This window comes from Anopheles merus, chromosome 2L, assembly GCF_017562075.2.
Source record: "Anopheles merus strain MAF chromosome 2L, AmerM5.1, whole genome shotgun sequence".
NCBI lineage: Eukaryota > Metazoa > Arthropoda > Insecta > Diptera > Culicidae > Anopheles > Anopheles merus.
The window spans coordinates 52965648-52983138 of NC_054083.1; the positions used below are offsets into that span (position 1 = coordinate 52965648).

The following is a 17491-nucleotide window of genomic DNA, read 5'->3' on the forward strand; positions in this document are numbered from 1 at the left end:
TCAAATAACCGTGCTTTTGGCAAAGGCAGCATCATCCCGAATAAGCGGGCTACCGCCACAGCGCCACAGTGAATGTAAACAGGGGCAAAACAAAACGAAAGTGTGTTTTTTGTCTGTAATCGGTATCGAAATATCTGTGTGAAAAGTAGTTTGTCTGTTCGTTTTTGGGTGTGCATCTAACGCGCAACATGGCAGATAATTTCGATGATATGTCGAACGATCAGCTGCGGCTGAAGCTGCTCGAGTTCGGCCTGTCCAACATGCCGGTCACAAGCACGACGCGAAAGGTGCTGATCAAAAAGCTACGAAATCACATCTCCACCAACGGCGGAGGCGGAGGCGCTGGGAAGGGCCGGCGTGAAACAATCCACCTTACAAAGTACTCTTCCGACGAGGATAGTGAGCCCGTCAGCAGCCAACCCGCTGGCACGAAGAAAACCGCCGTGACCGCCAAAAAGGAGCAGACAAATCGTCGAGCAACGATTGCTAGCGCTGGGACCGCAGCAGCATCAACGAAACTGCCCAAATTCATTTCTGCATCACAACCGACACCGAAAGTCTCCGAAACATTGCCACCGGAGCCGGGATCTGCGTCGAAGCGTCGATCGGGAAGAGTTACCCCGGTGAAGGATAAGGATGTTGCATCATCCGCATCGTCCACGAAAGCAGCACCGAAAGTGCCGGCAATACTGGAGGACTCGGACGACGATATGGTTCCGCTGACACAGTTGACCCAGCGTGAGCGCAAATCGAAGAGCCCTTCGCTGTCTCGCGCTGAGATGCTGACTACGTCCTACATACATCAGATGGAGGTGGCCGCCCCGAAGGTTCCGGAATCAATCGAGGAAGAGATGGAGGTGGACGTACCGGAAATGGGGAAGAACGAGCAGGACATGGACGTAATCGTGCTGGATGATGATGAGGATAGCGATCTTGCCTCGGTTTCGATGCCACCGCCACAGCAACCACCGAAACCAGCGCCAGTGAAAGAGTCCTACAGTCAAACGACATCCGAGACGCGTCGCACCTTTACCACTGCCACCACGATGACCGATAGCCGGAAGGGTAAGGAGGAGCGTGTCTTTGCTGAACCGGCCCCGCTGAAGTACGGCACGACGGAACGAACCCTGCCGAAGCCTACGTTTGCATCACCATCGATCCGCAGCAGCATGTCCTCGGCGGTACGTGAAGAAACCGGTCCAAAGTACGACCCAACCGATTCTCCGTATTTAAGCGAGTTCACCAAGCGTCTGTCCCGCTTGCGTGCGGAAGCAGTCCAACAGCCCGGTGGTGTTTCGCGCGAATCTCCCTCCAGACGGACAATGTTTGAAGGGTCCACTACGTCGTCGCTGCGATCAACGTACGCGCCGCCACGTGAGGAATACGAAGCTTCATCGTCCTCCCGGTACCGAGCTGGTCGGCAAACGATGGCTCCCACGGTGTCTACGGCAGGTCGTAGGACAGCAACCGAGACGAGCGGTGTGCGCAGCTCCATGCGGCAGGAGCTGCTGGCACTCGATCGGAAGTACTCGATCCGGAAGATCTTCTACAGCCTCATCATCGTATTGGTGGTCATTTTCCTGTTTGTATTCTTCTTTCTGTAAACTCACATATGTATGCGTTTGTAATCGTTCCACTTTGATTCCCTTTGAAGTCATTTTTAGCCAACTGCATTTCCTAGCTTGGAAAGCTAGTAATACTCTCTTCGACACGGACAGTAACGTTCGTGGGTCAATTTTAAAAAGCTAAAATTTGTACACGAGGCTTCGTGGCCCCATCCCACCACCTACAAGCATGGTAGGTTTCTTTTTGTTTTTTTTTGTTCTTTTGGTCGAATAAACGATGTAATATCAAAAAGGAAAAATTGTTTGTTTTTATTATTTTACGCCTTTCACTCCTCTCCATCAAACAACATGATCAATTCCCATGTGTCTGTGTGTGTATGTACTATTGGTTGCACGCGCGCGAAGACGATTGTATCGCCCAGCAGCGGAGTAGGCTGGATGTAAAGTGGATCTTGTGTGGACACTGTTGGCCCCCATTTGCTCCTATATTCGCGATTTTTTGTTCGATTGCTACTATCGTGTTTCGTGATAATAAGTAAACGGTACGTAGAGATTTCGGTTTTTCGTTAGTAACGTGGGTTGTTTGTTCGTTTGTTTAGTTGCAGTGGTTCTTCAAATCCTTTTCGTACGACCCTAACCTAATTTGATTTTTTATTTTTTTTTTCGTTCACCCCTCTCAAAATGCATGGTTTCGAATAGTTAAAACCAAGACGCTCAATTCCCTCGCAGGCGCTCCACGCACGCACCGCAGCTACTTGCTATAAATGTATACTAGCCGCGCACTAATATTAGAAGCTAATAGTAAGGAAGTTTGCAACAAATTAAAATATCGCTTTTTGTAACTAGAAACTAGCATAACTTTTCTTAAAACACAATGTCACACAACACAGTAATTATTGCACGGGACGGGGGGAGAAAGTTAGGATAGGTGTAGTTTTTCTTAAAAACTCATCTTCCAACCGGACAATTGGCCGGACATACCCACATCGTTGAACGACCGGTCGAGACGCGTTATGGAAGAGCTCGTTAAAACAAAGGTACTAGTTTAGGACAACAGAACAACAGAAAAATGCACCTCATCCGCCAACGGCCACCACAAGGTACGTCCGTATGTGTCGTACCCTAGAGGCGTGAATGAAACAGAGACACGTGATTCCGCACTGAGATCGGTATAACTCATACTACACTACACCTTACACGCTAAATATGGCCAACGAAACAAACGCTAGAATGGAATGTTAAAAACTAAACCGATGGACACTGGGTACTGGAATGTACGAACACATACAATCGGAGGACTCGAATAGAGATAGAGAGAGAGAGAGTTAGAGATTGAGAGTGATTCGGCGCAGCCTACTCCGGGGCCCGCGTGTTGCAGTTGCCATGGTAGATCTTCACCGTCCCTTCGCAGTGGAAGTAACTGTCAAAGATGTCGCTGTATCCATGCTCCCGCCACCACGTGCAGAGCTGCCGGTTCCAGACACAATCCAGCCGATAGATTAGCCCGGGAAACTCGAACCCCATCAGTGTGTAAAAGTCCTGATCGCCCAGATGGCCCTGAAAGGAGTACTTCTCTGCCATGTTTTTCACGGTGGACTCCTTGATGATTTCCTCGTAAATTCGCGACCGTCGAATTCGATCCAGGTGCAGCATAACGACGCCCGAATTCAGCCCCGGATAACCATGGTGTCGGGGTTCGGATGCGGGCGCTTTCTTGCCGCGCGGCACCGTCGTCCCCAACGGTTGCATGTCCGTTGCCGCCGGCAGCTTGTCCAGGTAGTACGGGCTGCCGAAGCTGGTTTGCGGATTGTTCATCCGGTACCGAGACAGCACGTGCCGATAGACGGGCGTCAGCTCGGGCGCCAACCCAAACAGCTGGTCCGGTGCGAACTGGTCGAACTGATCGAACAGCTCCTTGACGGACGCCCGGAACACGACGTCACAGTCGATCAGGATCGCCCGGCGCATGTTCCGATCGACGATCCGGTGCAGACCAAGCGACAGCAGAAATAAGGCATCACTGTAGTAGCTGCCGGACCGGTAGTTGAACAGTGGCATCATGCCATGCACGATGTCGCTGATTTTCTCCGCACAGTCCCGCACGTCGTACAGCGTGTAGAATGCGGTGCGGTGAAATCGTTCGATCTGCTGCTTGATCAGCTCCTCCGCCGACCGCTCGCTCTGCTCGTCCGTGATCACGTGCAGGTGCAGCTCGATCGTGCTGTACTTGAGCAGGCTGCGCAGGAACAGCTCCAGCTGGCTGTGCAGGATCATGTTTTGGCTTTCCTTCGTGTAGATCAGGAAGATGTTATACTCGGTATCGTTCGTGCCCTTCGAGACGTACTTGACGCGCTTCAGCTTGCTGGCCGCCGCCTGCGATGGGTCACCGGTACCATCCTCCCCGACTGCCGCCGTGCCGTTCCGGTGCTTGCCCTCATGGTGCTGATGATGGTGCGGGTGCTGGTTCCGGTGCACTAGGGCGGCCGCCGCCGCCAGCCGCTCCGGCACATCCTTCTGCACCAGGTGCCGATTGAAGACGCTACTGTTCGCGTAGATGAACAGCAGAAAGCCGCTGGCCACGATAAACACCAGCAGCGCCTTGTTCATGCCCATCAGACCGATCCGTGGCAGTGCGAGCCACCAGCGCCACCACCGTCGACGTCGTTGCCACCAATCGATGAGAGCCAGAGCTTGCCCGTTGCGTTCCCCCAATCACGCGTCAGCGCCACTGTGCTCCACTGTGTTTACGCTGCTCGCACGTCCCCAGGACAGGGACCTAGTTTCATAATCAGAGCTCGGAGATGGCGTGGCCTCCTTTTGCTAGCGGGATCCTTTTTCCTCCAGGTACGAGCCAAGCACACACACTCACACACAGACGCGCGCCGTACCCTAGAAGCACTTCAGCATTATACGACTCGGGCGCGGAATATCTCCTCCACTGTGAGATGACTGCAAATTACAGACCTTTCCAGTGCGATTCAGTGTTCTGTTTGCAGCCCTCGCATTATCCTTTTTTCTGCACTCGATGACATTTCGCGGGGGCTTTCCACCCTTAATTTGCCACCCTCTCGCGCAACCACCCTTCGGACCAGGGTTGGGGGAGGAGCGATAGTTGTTGGAAAAGCTGGCCCCCGCCTGACAGCTTCGGATGTTTTGCAAAACGTCAGCCAGGAGTGGGGGCGCTTTTGACGTTTCGGGTCAAACGGAGGGGCGGTGAGCAAGAAGAATAGAAAACGTAAATAGCAACACACACACACTCACACTCACACAGAGTCGAGAGGTCAACAAAGGCAATTCAGTGGTGAGTCGGAAAAGCAACGGGTGCGTGGACCTCGGGCGAGTGCGGATTCGAACCGAAGACGGTGTTCACGTTATACGCTTCTCGAAAAGGGTCTCGGTTGTTGTGTTTTGTGGTGAATGAATAGCGCTCGTTCTGTGTGAAACTGCGTGACTCGGTGTGTTCATTTCGCTCGGATGAGCTGTCAAACGCGCCAGAGCTTGTTTATCTGCTGCTGCTGCTGCTGCTGCTGCGAGACGTCTACATCATCGATTTTTTCCCCACATAGTACGCGCACAACGACGCACACAGATCTCGGGGGTTTGCGGTTTTGCGAAGGAAAAGTGGCGTTTTCGCGACCCACAGGCGTTTGTAAAGTTGATCGGGCGCGATAGTGTAGTGAGTGTTTTTTTTGTGTGGGGGTGAAACACGGGTGATAAATCCTCCCCCTCCCCCTCAAAAGAAAGGAGAAAGGTGCACGATGCTCGGCAAGAGCCCCAGCAGCGGGAGCACCAAAGTGGATCACACAAAGAAATAGATCAAGAGCGCGGAAGAGCACACGGAGAGGAGAAGGGAAGGGTGCAGTGTGTGCGTGCCTGTCTGTGTCTGTGTGTGTGTGTGTGTGGATAGAAGAAGGCAGGCCAGCTGTTTCAGAAGACGCAGTGGAGGAGTGGCAGCGGCGCCGTTGTGCAAACGAGGCACACATGAGCGCAGCGGGGAAGAAGAAGCACACGTAAGTAATGAATGGGCGAAACTGTGCGGCGGGGTGGGGGAAGAAGGTTTATGGATAACGGATCCAAGAATATATATGCACAGCGGGGTAGGTGGATGGCACCCCAGCCCACCCTCAGGCGAGGCAGCTGTAACACCAGCAATAGTAATGTACGTAACTACGCAAAAGTTTTTCTCGCCGTTTGCGCAGTGAGACCGGGAAGTGGTGTTACGGCAGGCGAGAGCCGCCGCCGCCGCCGCCACCGCGCCTGGGTTGTGGGTGTTTGTTCGTTCGTTCGTAATTCGATTGGTGTGGTTCACCCTGCGCGCCAGCAACACACGCAGCCGGCCGCAGATAACTGTACTGTATGGGTTTTCGCATGTTGTTTGCCCTGATTCGCTAAAGGGGCATCGCAATAATTTACCTTTGGTGTGTGGCCCCTGTCTCCCGCGTAGGGGCGACTCACGTCTCGGTCGTAACATTTGGGCTTGGCCTACCTGGCTGCCTGCGTTGGTTTGCCCAGCGTGAGCGCAATTGTGATGAGTCAGATACCGCAACCTGTCCGAATTGTTTGTTCTAGGATGTGTAGGGAGGGTGGGTAGACGCGCGCACTATCGGAATTTTCGAACCGTTCCGGCCTGTTCTCTTATCAGAAACGTAGCTCGACAGCCGCCCAACGACCAACGCACTGCACAAAAAGGGCGCTTGTATGTATTTCCAATCGGATTTCCCCCGCCCGTTTGTTCTGTTCGCCTTCCCATAGAGCGCGGTGAGCGATAGGTTTTGTTGAATCACACGAAAATTGCATCAACCAGCAACCAAGCAAGCGCTGCGATGCGAGAGAACGGTCCCCGGACCGACCGACACACAATGGTGTAGTGTAAATCACCTTTTCCATGCTATTGCTGCTGCTGCCGCTGTGTGCGATGGCCCTGTGCGAAGTGGATCCCCAGCGCACGGTAATGATGGAGGGGGTCGTCGTCGCTTATTAACAGCCAGTCGTTGTCGTCGTGGTCGTGGTCTTGGTCGTCGCCGTCGCCGCATCTAGCCACCCGAACACACTACGTTGCGGTGTGCCGTGTTGGAAGGCAGTGTTTAGGAAAAGGTGGAATTTTGCAACCTCAGGGGCTACTTCGGTTCGGTGTTGTTGGTTTGCCTGGAGGTAGGTGCACACTGCACCGCGAGCACCATGAAAACCCGCAGCAAGAAAAAGCAAGGTTGGTTGAAAGGGTAGAGAGGTAGAGTTGCTGGGCACCTTGAAGCAGTCCGCGGTAGGGCAACCTTGACCACAGCAGCACGACATCGAATATTCACATTGTGCTTTCAGATTGTATGTGTCTGCTGCAGTTATTACTCTCTTATCGAGGGACACCAGTACGAGGAGATTGTTTACCTATCGGTGCAGCTTACAAGTGGACAGAGAGGACTGGAGTGTGTATCTTCGGGCTTGTCGAAGACAGCTTCCTATTATGTGAAGACAGTGCCCCAATGCATGCCCACTTATCTGTCCTTCTCAGAGTTAGTAGGTCGGTTTCGGATCGGTTGATTGGTTGCGTGTAATCTTCCATATACCACACGCACGCACACACACACGCGCGGGTTGCGGCGGTATCTGTGGTTCGAAACAGGCCCCAACTAAATTGGTATCTACTGTGGGGGGATTCACCACCACACACTGTGCTGTGTGTATGTGCAGAAGGCTCTCCCGCAGCAAGGCGACCGGTTTTTGGGCTGCGGCTGTTATCACCTTTTTTGTTACTTTTATTCAAACGAAAAGCACCATGCAACATGTGGTCCTATGTGCGTGTTATGTTGTTTCGCGAGCGGAAATGAGCTCTGGGGGACTTCTGTTCTAAACAAACAGAGACACCCTGCCCTGGTGTTTGTTCAGCGGAGCCGTCTTCTAACCGTCTTTCTTCGTTCTGTCTTTCTATTTTAGCTCTGTTTAACGGCACAAAAAGTGGCAAAGCACCACCACCACCACCGGCAACAACAACGCCGCCCCAACCACGGTCAACCATGGACAGTGCAACCGGGTCCGGTCTGATGGAGGAGTACGATCTGATGAAGCAGCAGAAGTACCGCGTGTACATCTCGAACATAGATAAGGCGCTGAAGAACTTCGAATACTCCAGCGAATGGGCCGACCTCATCTCGGCCCTCGGCAAGCTGAACAAAGTGATCAGCTCGAACGCACAGTATCAGATCATTCCGCGGCGGATCAAAATATCCAAACGACTGGCACAATGTATGCATCCGGCGCTGCCGTCTGGCGTTCATCTGAAAGCGCTGGAATCGTACGACGTCATCTTCAGCAACATTGGCGTGGAGAGGCTTGCCTCGGAGCTGTTCATCTACAGTGCGGGGCTGTTCCCGTTGCTAGGCTACTCGGCGATGAACGTACGGCCTACGTTGCTTTCCATCTACGAGAAGTACTTCGTGCCGCTGGGTGAGAAGCTACGACCGGCGCTGAGTGGGTTCCTAAGTGGAGTGTTCCCGGGCCTGGAAGCTGGACAGGATCACTTCGAGCGTACCAACCAGCTGCTCGATAAGGTGTGCATCGCTGTGCAGTTGGAATGTTTTTACACCTGTCTGTGGGAGTGTATCGTGACGAATGCGTCCGTGCGACTGCCAGCCATAACGTACGTGCTGGAGCATTACGACAAGAAAGTGCCGTGCGCTGCGCAGCGCGAACTGATGGGCAGCAGCGCGGAGCTGATGGTGAACGGACTGTGCAGTTGCCTGAGCGATGCTGTCATACTGGTGCAGCGCAATACGCTGGAGTTTCTGCTGCTGGCCTTTCCCATGCACGATCCACTGCTGTCCGAGATGTATACAACCCGGCTGGTGAAGACGGCACTGAATACGATCTTGCGGCGGGATATGTCACTGAATCGACGACTGTACTCCTGGCTGCTCGGATCCGACACCAGCATGGGCAAACATATGCAGGGAGCGGCAGCCGTAGGTACAGCAGCCGCTTCGCAGGGAAACTCTACCGAGCCGTACGATCCGAACACGTACTTCGAACGACATGCCAAAAAGCGCTTGATAGCCGCCTTCAAGATGGTGCTAAAGGAAAGCATTGCACACGCCCCGGTCGATCTGAGCCCGTACCGGATACTGATATCGCTGCTGGACAAGGCCGAAATAGGGCTGCGCATTCTGGACGATGTGCTGTGTGACATTATTCGTGCAATATCGCTGTGCAACGGTAATCTGGAGGTGCAAAAGTCGGCCAACTTGCTGTTCTCGACGTTTGACCCGGCCTACATCTGGAACTACATGGCGCGGCTGTACCGTGAGGCGGCAACGCGGCCGGAAAGGCAACGGACCGACACGGATCCGATACGGATCGATTCCGGCCCGGCCACCACGGTGGAGGTGTGTCATCTGACCGAGTTCCTGCTGGAAACGCTTTCGCTGGAGATGTACAACGAGACCACGCGCGTCCATCTGCCCAAGTTCCTACTGTCGCTGATCCGCATGCTTACCACGTACGAAAGCAACATGCACTCGATTGAGGTGGGTTCGTCGTTGCGGTTGCTGGTAAAGATCGTCTCCAAAATCCAGCCCATGATCATGTCCGAGAAGGTGCTGGATCTTTCCATAAGCAGGGGGACCAGTGCAACGCCCCAGACTGGTAGCGGGCTGCAGAGTGGTGAGGCGGCGAAGGAGTGTAACAATCTGGAGAAGAGCAGCAGTGATTCAAAAATACACGAAACCTCTCTGCAGGTGATGGAAAATGGACCCTTTCAGCGGTCCAGCTCCAGCCAGGGACTGCACAAAAAGGGCAGCAGTGGAGGTTCGGGAGGATCAGGCAGTGGAAAGTACAGCAAAAAGAGCAAAAAGTCCAAGTCATACACAAAGCTAAGCGAGCTTAGCTCGAGCCGGGAGGGCTCACTGAAGGGTAGCAAAACGAAGATCAACCGGGCAGAGTCGGAGCTGAAGATTACTGGAGCAAGCTCGACGCCAAACTTGGATAACGATGTCCCTTGTGTGAATGGCAGCGAGTTGGCTAGTGGCGCCGAAGAGGACACAATGGAGAGGAAACGGTTTAGCTGTAGCAGTAGCAGCAGCACTAGTAGCAGCAGTAGCAGCAGCTACAGCAGTAATTCCAACAGCACTCGAAGCCGCAGCAGCACTGGCAGTGTAGCGGAGGAAGCGGGCGTCGCGGGGAAAGGAATCATCATACAGGTGCAACCCTCGGATGCTGGTTCCGTTGGTTCGGCGATCGCGCAACTACCCGACTGTCCCATTCTGGATCGGTGCATACGACAGTATGTGTCGTTTTTCGAGCTGTACATCTGCCGGAAGCTGCTATCGCAAGTGGACGGCTCCGGCGGAGAGCATGTCAGTCTGCAGGATAACGTTATTCTCAATGCAAATGATCCTTTGGCTGGTGGTTTGGCATCTGCGAACGATCAGGACCTGATAGTGATAAACACGCTGATTTGCGAGCTGGAAGAAGTGTTTGAAACATTGCTGACAAACTCCCAATCATCGCGCGTAAAGCTGACTGCCATGTTGGCCCAATCGGTAGAAGGACGCTCGAGTGCGGCTGGTACGAAGACGTCAAACCGAGAGCTGAACCGCAAACAGGAGTATGAAATAGCACAGCTGGTGCGCGGCAATGAAAAATTGTCCCGCGTGTCGCTTACTTCGATCAGCGAGTCGCTAAGAAACGCACTTAAGCTAGCGTGCAATGTCCTGACGGAAATGTCATCGTTTCCCAGCTACCGCAATGAAACAGGCAACACGGAGCGACTGGACGATGTGCCCGGCTGGCTGAAGGCATTGACCGTGCTGGCGATCTTTGTAAACGATCTCGATACGCAACTGTCGGCAGCGCAAACGCTAATCGATATGATTGGGCTGCTGCGAACGAACGGGAAGAAATCTTCCAAGGATTCCGGCAACGGCAAAACGATCGTGCTCATGATGCCGCTGTTGAAGCTGTCGCACGTAAACTGCCTCGAAAGGCGCACGAAAGTGTTCCAAGTGCTGACCACCATGCTTTGGGACTATCTGGATGCGTCGCGACCCGAGGCACGCGCCATTAGTTTGCTGCTGTATCGCATACACAATTGCCTGGATAGTCGTTTTACGGAGGACGTCATCATCAATCGACTGCTGGTGCCGCAAACCCTGTTTGACGATGATGAAACGGCCGAGGCACACTATCGCGGTGTGGTGGAGCGTACGGTCCGGCGGAAGGATCCGTCCGCCCTGCACGCCCTGTGGCAAACGCCCGTGCTGGCAAAAACGGAACTGAAGATTGATTCGGAGGGTTTCCGAAAGTTTCAACTGCTGTGGAAGCTCGGCCGTGACACGTATCACGGGAATGAGTTTGAGAAGCTGCTCTTCTTGGTGCTGGATTCGCTCACCCTGCCGCGGAATGTGTCGATTCAGGTGAAAACTGCCAACTGGTTGCGGGAAGCGCTGGTGCGTGGAGATATAGGACGAATCTTGAAGTTGTTGCTGAAGATTCTGCTCAACGAAAGCACGAAACGATTGAGCGTTTTCTGCCCGAAGCGTTTGCGTGGTACGGCAGGAGAGTTTGAGGACGGTGGTGCAGCAAACGGTGGTTCGGTGAGCGAGTGGGAGAAGGAGCTGCTAGCCGACGCGGATGTGCAGCTGAATCAGGCTTGCTTTGCGGTCAGCTCCGAAGACGGTCAGATACGGTACCATATGGATCCGGCGGCCGGATTGGGCAAGAAGCGTAGTCCGATCAGATCGATTCAGAAGAAGATATTTGGTGTCTCGATTGGAGGTGGAGGCAGTGGAAGCTCGAAGGGAGGCGATCCGGGACGTTCCAGCGCTCCCGGCAGCAGTGGTCAGTTGATCGTTTCCAATTACATGACGAACGAAAGTGTTGGAAAGAAGACGGCTCAGCAATCGTCCGAGCTGGGAGACGATGGGGGCCAGTATGGGAAAATATCGGTAATTATCAATCCACTAGAATCGGACCAACTGCCGGGGTGTAGCATTGCGGGTCAACCGGCGAAAGGCAATGGAATGAGAAATCGATCCAACTCTATGGGTCTTTTGGCGGCGGGTGACATGGACAGCGGTATATCGGAACCGAGCTCACTGGCTACCCCCGGCGGTAGTTCGTCCCAGTTCGGCAAGAAGGAATTCCATCGATCAACATCGGACCTCGATGACACAAACGACAGTGAGTCGGATTTTCCAGGCCATGGGCGGGGAAAGCAGCGTAACGGTCGATTACGAGGCTCGGAGGGATACGTCGATAACGAACCAATCAAACGGTACGTGGAGGACGGTCCGATCGTGGACTTTATCAGCAAATCAAGCGATCGGTTTCGGAATCGCAAAACGTACCTCATCTCGTCGGGAAATCTTTCTGGAGCGGGTGAAGACTCGCTACTTTCTGGATCTTCCTACACGCTGACAAATGGACTGTCACCGTCGGTTAATGGAACAATAACGACCGACGAGATCACGAACGAGGATGGAAGCATCACGATGACTACAACCACCACCACCAGTGCGTCGGGAGATTATACAGGCCATGAGGAGGACAAGCCCGCACCGAAGGTGACGTTCACACGCATCAAGAGCTGGCGGAACGGGAACAAACTGTATCCCTTCCATACGCACTTTCTCGTGTACGAGTCGGTGTTCAACACGAAGCAGGTGCTCTACACGATCGAAACGCTGCGAAACATCCTCACGAACGATGCTCGCTTCTTTCTCTGCCTCTCGGTAACGACGTCCGTCTCGAGTGGACACATCAAGTCGTTGCTGCTGCGCCACCGGCGCAACATCTTTGGCAAGGGCTTTACGGAGGCACGGGACGACTCGGAGCATCAGCATCTGTACCGTGGAAGCATGTACCTGGAGGTGATTCTGACCGTGCTGCTGTACTACACGCGTAGCTACCAGACCGATCAGGGTAGAGACGGCAAGGGAAGACAGCCCTCGCGTGACGATTTCAACACGAACGCAAAGATCCAGCTCGAGTGCATCGAGCTGATGACCACGATCTTCGGCGAACTGCTAGCCGTGGTGCGAGATGTGGGTAAAAATCTAGCCAACTACGTAGCGGACCTGCTGGAGAAGTGCAAGGTGCAGAAGATTGTGCTTTACTGTTTGGCGTCTTCGGTGAACTACTTCTCAAGCCCCGGTGGGTATACCTGCCCCGCGGACGAGGTTCTTCGCTACAGCGATCCGGAAAGTACGCGGCAAAATGCGGAAGCATATCAGATAGAGCTGTTGCGCTTGCTGCTTGCCGTTTTGAAGCTAGAGCACGAAATTACCCTCCAACGCGCGGATGGAGCCGAGGGAGCACCGACGACCGGAGCATCCGGAACGACCAGCGTTGGTGGCTCTTCCACGGCAGCGGCCAGCAAGAGCGGTACAGCCACCAACTCGAGCGCTTCGCCCACGAAAGTGGCACCGGAAACGAAGCGTACCTATCGATACGCTCCGAACTTGCTGCTTGCCCAACAGCCCATGTTCCTGTCCACTATCCTGTCCGCACTGGCGTGCGATCGGTTGCAGCACGTGCACAAAAACTGGACCGATATGATAACGGCCTGTTTGACCTGCCTGCCGCCCGGCAATCTTACCAACATCGTGATCAGCGTCATTCACCAGCTGTGCATCAACCTGGACCGGGTGACGCGTCGCGACCGCATTCTCGTGCAATCGATCGACTACATCGTCTCGCAGCTGGAAGCAATCACCGTTCTTGCCCACTACTGCCTGTTAGATAGCTCGCAACAGATTTCCCTAGCCAGTATGTTCAATGCGTCGACCGGTTCGAGCAACGGATTGACGGCTGCAGCCGCGAACCAGTCGGGCCAGATCATCAACAACATAATGAACGTGTTCCTGTCCTACTCGTCCTCGCTGCTGAGCGGTGGCATCAATCAGCAGGTGAAGAAGAGCCACCAGGAGGTGGCTAAAGCGGCGATCCTGAGCCATCTGCCTCGCATCATCATCACCATCGCAACGCTCTGGGAGACGAGCATCAGTGAGTTCCGGCGGGTGAAGCATCAGCTGCTCGAGTTCCTTAGCCCGATCTCGATGCACTACGGTACCAACTTCCTGACCGCGATCGCTGTTGCCTGGTATGAGCGAAGCAATAGCGATGCGACGACGACGGGCAAGGCGTCGGGATCCTCCACGTCGATGGTGGGGGCCGAAGGGGCGGGCAGTGAAGCGCCGGATGTGGATTTCTTTGACATTATGTCCAAAGCTTTGCCCCAAGCGAGCGACAATCAGCTGCTGCTGGTGAAACTGATCACCGGCATTCGGATCATGTCGGTGGATTCGTTCATTCAAACGATGCATCAGGTCATAAAGAGTCCACCGCCAATCTACCAGCCTCCGGCGGGACTCAACCTGGAGGTGAGCGCACTGGAGCTGCTGTACTTCTTCCTCATATCCGGTGTCTCACCTGCTCAGTACACAGACTGCTGGAGCTCGTTGTACGCGCTGCTGAAAGACTGTTTGGCGCTGCAGATAACGGCCCAGTTTGTGGCACTCTCGATACTGAACGAGTTCGTACAGCGCTGTCCCACGATGCCGTTCTCGGACAAGAAGGATCTGCGCGATCTGCACGACGTGACGTCGCGCCTGGTGGAAGCGGTTTCGAACGTAGCCGGCTCCTGTCTCGAACAAACCACCTGGCTAAGGAGGAACCTCTCGGTGAAGGAGGAGTTCAGTTCGATCGAAAGCACCGGCAAGGATGGGCTGCTGATGCCGTCCAGCCAGCACTACTCGATACAGGCACAGTCGATTTTGGCCTCCCTTCTAGCGTCCCTGCTGGATGTGGCGTTCAGCTCGCAGGAGAAGGACAAGGTGACGACGATCGTCACCGGTGTCATGTACAATATTGTGCCTTACCTTAAAACGCACACCGTGAAGAACATTCCGACGTTTCATGCCTGCTCGAATCTGTTGGCTAGCTTGAGCACGTATCAGGTAGATATAGTTCATGATAGTAGGTGGTTGAATCCGTTATAACACCCACGGTTTTATCTTGTTTTAGTACATTCGGAAAGCTTGGAGGAAGGATGCGCTCGATCTGCTGCTGGATACGGCATTCTTCCAAATGGACAGTCGCTGCTTGCCGTACTGGAAAACTATCCTCGATAGTTTGATGACCTGTGATAATACTACCTTTAGAGATCTTATGAGTAAGTACGTGGCGCAGGCGTGGCGCGATCTTCAGCAAATGGCCAATGCACATTCTAACAAAACGTCGTTGCTCTCTTTTCCAGATCGTTTACCATTAGCACAGACGGGAACGCTGAATATATTTACGTCCAAGGAGCAGGAATATGAACAGCGTGCCCTGCTACTGAAGCGACTCGCATTCATCATTTTCTGCAGCGAAGTCGATCAGTACCACAAATATATGCCGGAAATTCAAGGTAGCGTATTCGGGAGGGGGGTGGTCAATGATGGTGAACGTTTTTACGAATTGCGATGCTGTGTCTGTTTGATTGCAGAGCAACTTGCCAACAGTTTGCGATTGCCCCAGGTCGTACCATTGATTCAGTCGGCGGTGTTCTTGTGCTTCCGGGTGCTGCTGCTGCGTATGTCGGCGGACCACGTGACCAGCCTGTGGCCAATCATCATTGCCGAAATGGTGCAAGTGTTCCTCTCCATCGAGCAGGAGCTCATGACGGACACGGAAGAATTTAGGTATGAGTTGGGTTGGGGAACCTTTAGCAACAGTTTCTTCTCTACGCTTCGATGTGGATCTTTTATGGTTTAACAAATTTGTGTTATTTTTATGTAGTGTTAATCCTTCTGTTCGGTTCTATCGTACTATCGGTTCTATAGTTTTGTTGTTAGATATTTTGATTTCATAATTACTCTTGTTCTTTTTTCCTGTAACCTCCTCTACGCTCTATTTGTTGTTGGTGCGCGGGACCCCCGGATTAGCCGTGGCGTCTGCGTTTGATATTGATATTTTTAGTGGTTGGATATTACATTCTCGGGCGTACTCAGTTCACTATCGATTTGCTGACTAAATATGCGCATTTTCTCTTTGTCTTTTTCCACTGTTTTCACATACACCAAAACCAAAAAAATCACTGTTCCTTCATTGGTTGTTTGTATTTCGTCATTTGAATACTGAAACACCATCATCCCCAACCTTGCAATAACAGGTCCCAATCGAGGTAAGAATGACATGAATATGCACACACACCCACACAAGACACAACCACAAACGCACACTTGTGGTTATTAATCGAAAACATACTGCACGAATCGGGGAAGAGGGGACGGGATCGTGGCCGTGACAATGCAGTGTATTTCGAAGGGATTATAATTGTAGTTTAGAAGCAGAGGGCGCTCGAGAAGAGTACATGTTAGTGATGCTTTCTCCTTTTCTATTTTGGGGTCAACTCTTCTCAGTCAACATATTCGCATGCTGTCGGGACTGGATACGGCCTGGGTCACGAACACGAATAACGGGCTCTACTCGTACGGGCATCCGCACTGGCGAATGGTGCAGCTGGAGACGGCCAAGTTGCTAGAGTTGGGTTGCGTTTTGCCGGCCACCATTTTGCCACACTTCCAAATGTAAGCAAAAGGACTACGCCTAATACCGTAGGATCTTTGAGAATAATTTGTGCGTTTTGTTCTCCCTCTTGCTCGTCAGGTATCGGTGGGCATTCGTCAGCAGTCAGAACGAGAACCTCCACAAAACGGGCGGTTACGATGAGAAGAAAATGGCCTTCATACCTCACGTCTCGAGAATATCTCAGTTGATGGATCTTCGCTACACATCTCACTCGCCGGTAAGTAGTCTCAGTGCGGCATCTCTCAGGCATTTTAATGCAAAATCTGCATGTCCTCCCGACAACAGAAAACGCAAACGACCAAAGGCAAGCACATCATGCTGACCTGCCAGTCGATCAACACGCTGCAGGACCTGTACGGCTTCTTCTCGACACTCTCGATGCGCTGGCCCTCGCACATCTCGTACAGTGACACGGAGAAGGACACGAAGCAATGCTTGGAGGAGGTAGAGCACGTACTGGCGCTGGACTTTCTGGAGAAAATCCCCTCGACTAAATAGTAGCAGCAATCTTACTTCTAGTAATAGCAGTTCTTAAGAGAGTGAAAGAGTGAAAGAGAGCGCGAGCGAACAGCAGGGATACGCCACACTGGGTTAGCGCCAGTCGACGACCACGCAATCCATCACCATTCGAAACCGATTCGTGATTTACTTCAGTATTTTTTTCGTAACTCTCCTCGAGTAAAGCAGTAGGACCCATGGCAGGCCAGAGTGTGCTCGTAATTTGCTGTAAGTGCTCCGTTCTTTTCCCCCCTTTGGTGAGCTCCATTTCTCATAGTCAATTCGAGAGCATTGATCCTGTTTCCGACAAAGAGTGGTGCATCCTTTGGCAAATTTTCTACGCTGATAAGATTAACATAATTTAGTATTTCGCGCAACCGAAAGGCACGAACTGAGTAGAAAGCCGGTTGTACCGGTCTTGTACGTGTGTGTGTTTCTGCGTGTGTCTAAGTATGTGTGTGTGTATATGTTTATGTGATTTTAAGATATTACGACCATATTTGACCTATCAATGTTTCTAAATATTCGTCTAATCGAGAGAGAGGGGCACGTGTTGGTTGCGAGATATTGGTAGTGTGAAAATGCAATTGCGAGGAGTAGTGCAGTGGGGAAAGTGTGTGCGTGTGTGTGGCGGAAACGAAGTGTGATGTTAACAAGTAAGGTCAAGATAATGATAACCGTTAGACGAATGTTGTATGTATGCTTTATCTATAGATGCAAGAGGTAAACAGAAGGGCGCTGAAGAATGTTATCGTAATTTATGATTGATGCGTTAAGCAAAGAATGATTCAATAAAATGATCAATAAAAGCTGTTTCAAATACATTTTTATCAAAAAAAAAAAGGAAATTGATTACTGTTTTAAACGTT

At 52.4% G+C, this 17491-nt stretch overlaps 3 protein-coding genes across 5 annotated transcripts; 2 read left to right on the plus strand and 1 right to left on the minus strand.

Annotated features, from left to right (window-relative positions):
• The first annotated feature begins 42 nt into the window (after positions 1-42).
• Positions 43-1833, plus strand: LOC121591392 (otefin). The gene has a single exon (XM_041911845.1). The coding sequence runs from the start codon at positions 189-191 to the stop codon at positions 1602-1604; it is 1416 nt and encodes a 471-aa protein (XP_041767779.1). The 5' UTR covers positions 43-188; the 3' UTR covers positions 1605-1833.
• Positions 1834-1850: 17 nt separating this feature from the next.
• LOC121591396 (xyloside xylosyltransferase 1) lies at positions 1851-4731 on the minus strand. The gene has a single exon (XM_041911852.1). The coding sequence runs from the start codon at positions 4176-4178 to the stop codon at positions 2919-2921; it is 1260 nt and encodes a 419-aa protein (XP_041767786.1). The 5' UTR covers positions 4179-4731; the 3' UTR covers positions 1851-2918.
• A 121-nt stretch (positions 4732-4852) lies between these two features.
• LOC121591382 (protein dopey-1 homolog) lies at positions 4853-17437 on the plus strand. 3 transcript variants are annotated; one of them, XM_041911800.1, is made up of 9 exons: positions 4853-5575; positions 7494-14509; positions 14577-14724; positions 14809-14961; positions 15040-15235; positions 15706-15717; positions 15956-16123; positions 16203-16341; positions 16410-17437. In XM_041911800.1, exons 2-9 carry the CDS (start codon positions 7574-7576, stop codon positions 16620-16622), a joined length of 7965 nt encoding a protein of 2654 aa, XP_041767734.1. In that variant the 5' UTR covers positions 4853-5575; positions 7494-7573; the 3' UTR covers positions 16623-17437. The 3 variants fall into 3 exon arrangements, with proteins under 3 accessions (XP_041767734.1, XP_041767733.1, XP_041767732.1); XM_041911798.1 differs by lacking the exon at positions 4853-5575 and adding an exon at positions 6035-6771; XM_041911799.1 differs by lacking the exons at positions 4853-5575; positions 15706-15717 and adding an exon at positions 6034-6771.
• The last annotated feature ends 54 nt before the right edge of the window (positions 17438-17491 follow it).

Coding starts and splice junctions, on each gene's coding strand:
- LOC121591396 (XM_041911852.1), bottom strand. CDS start 4,178: ATGGGCATGAACAAGGCGCTGCTGGTGTTTATCGTGGCCAGCGGCTTT.
- LOC121591392 (XM_041911845.1), top strand. CDS start 189: ATGGCAGATAATTTCGATGATATGTCGAACGATCAGCTGCGGCTGAAG.
- LOC121591382 (XM_041911798.1), top strand. CDS start 6,744: ATGAAAACCCGCAGCAAGAAAAAGCAAG. Junction 14,725..14,808: donor TACCTTTAGAGATCTTATGA/GTAAGTACGTGG, acceptor TCTCTTTTCCAG/ATCGTTTACCATTAGCACAG. Junction 16,342..16,409: donor GCTACACATCTCACTCGCCG/GTAAGTAGTCTC, acceptor TCCCGACAACAG/AAAACGCAAACGACCAAAGG.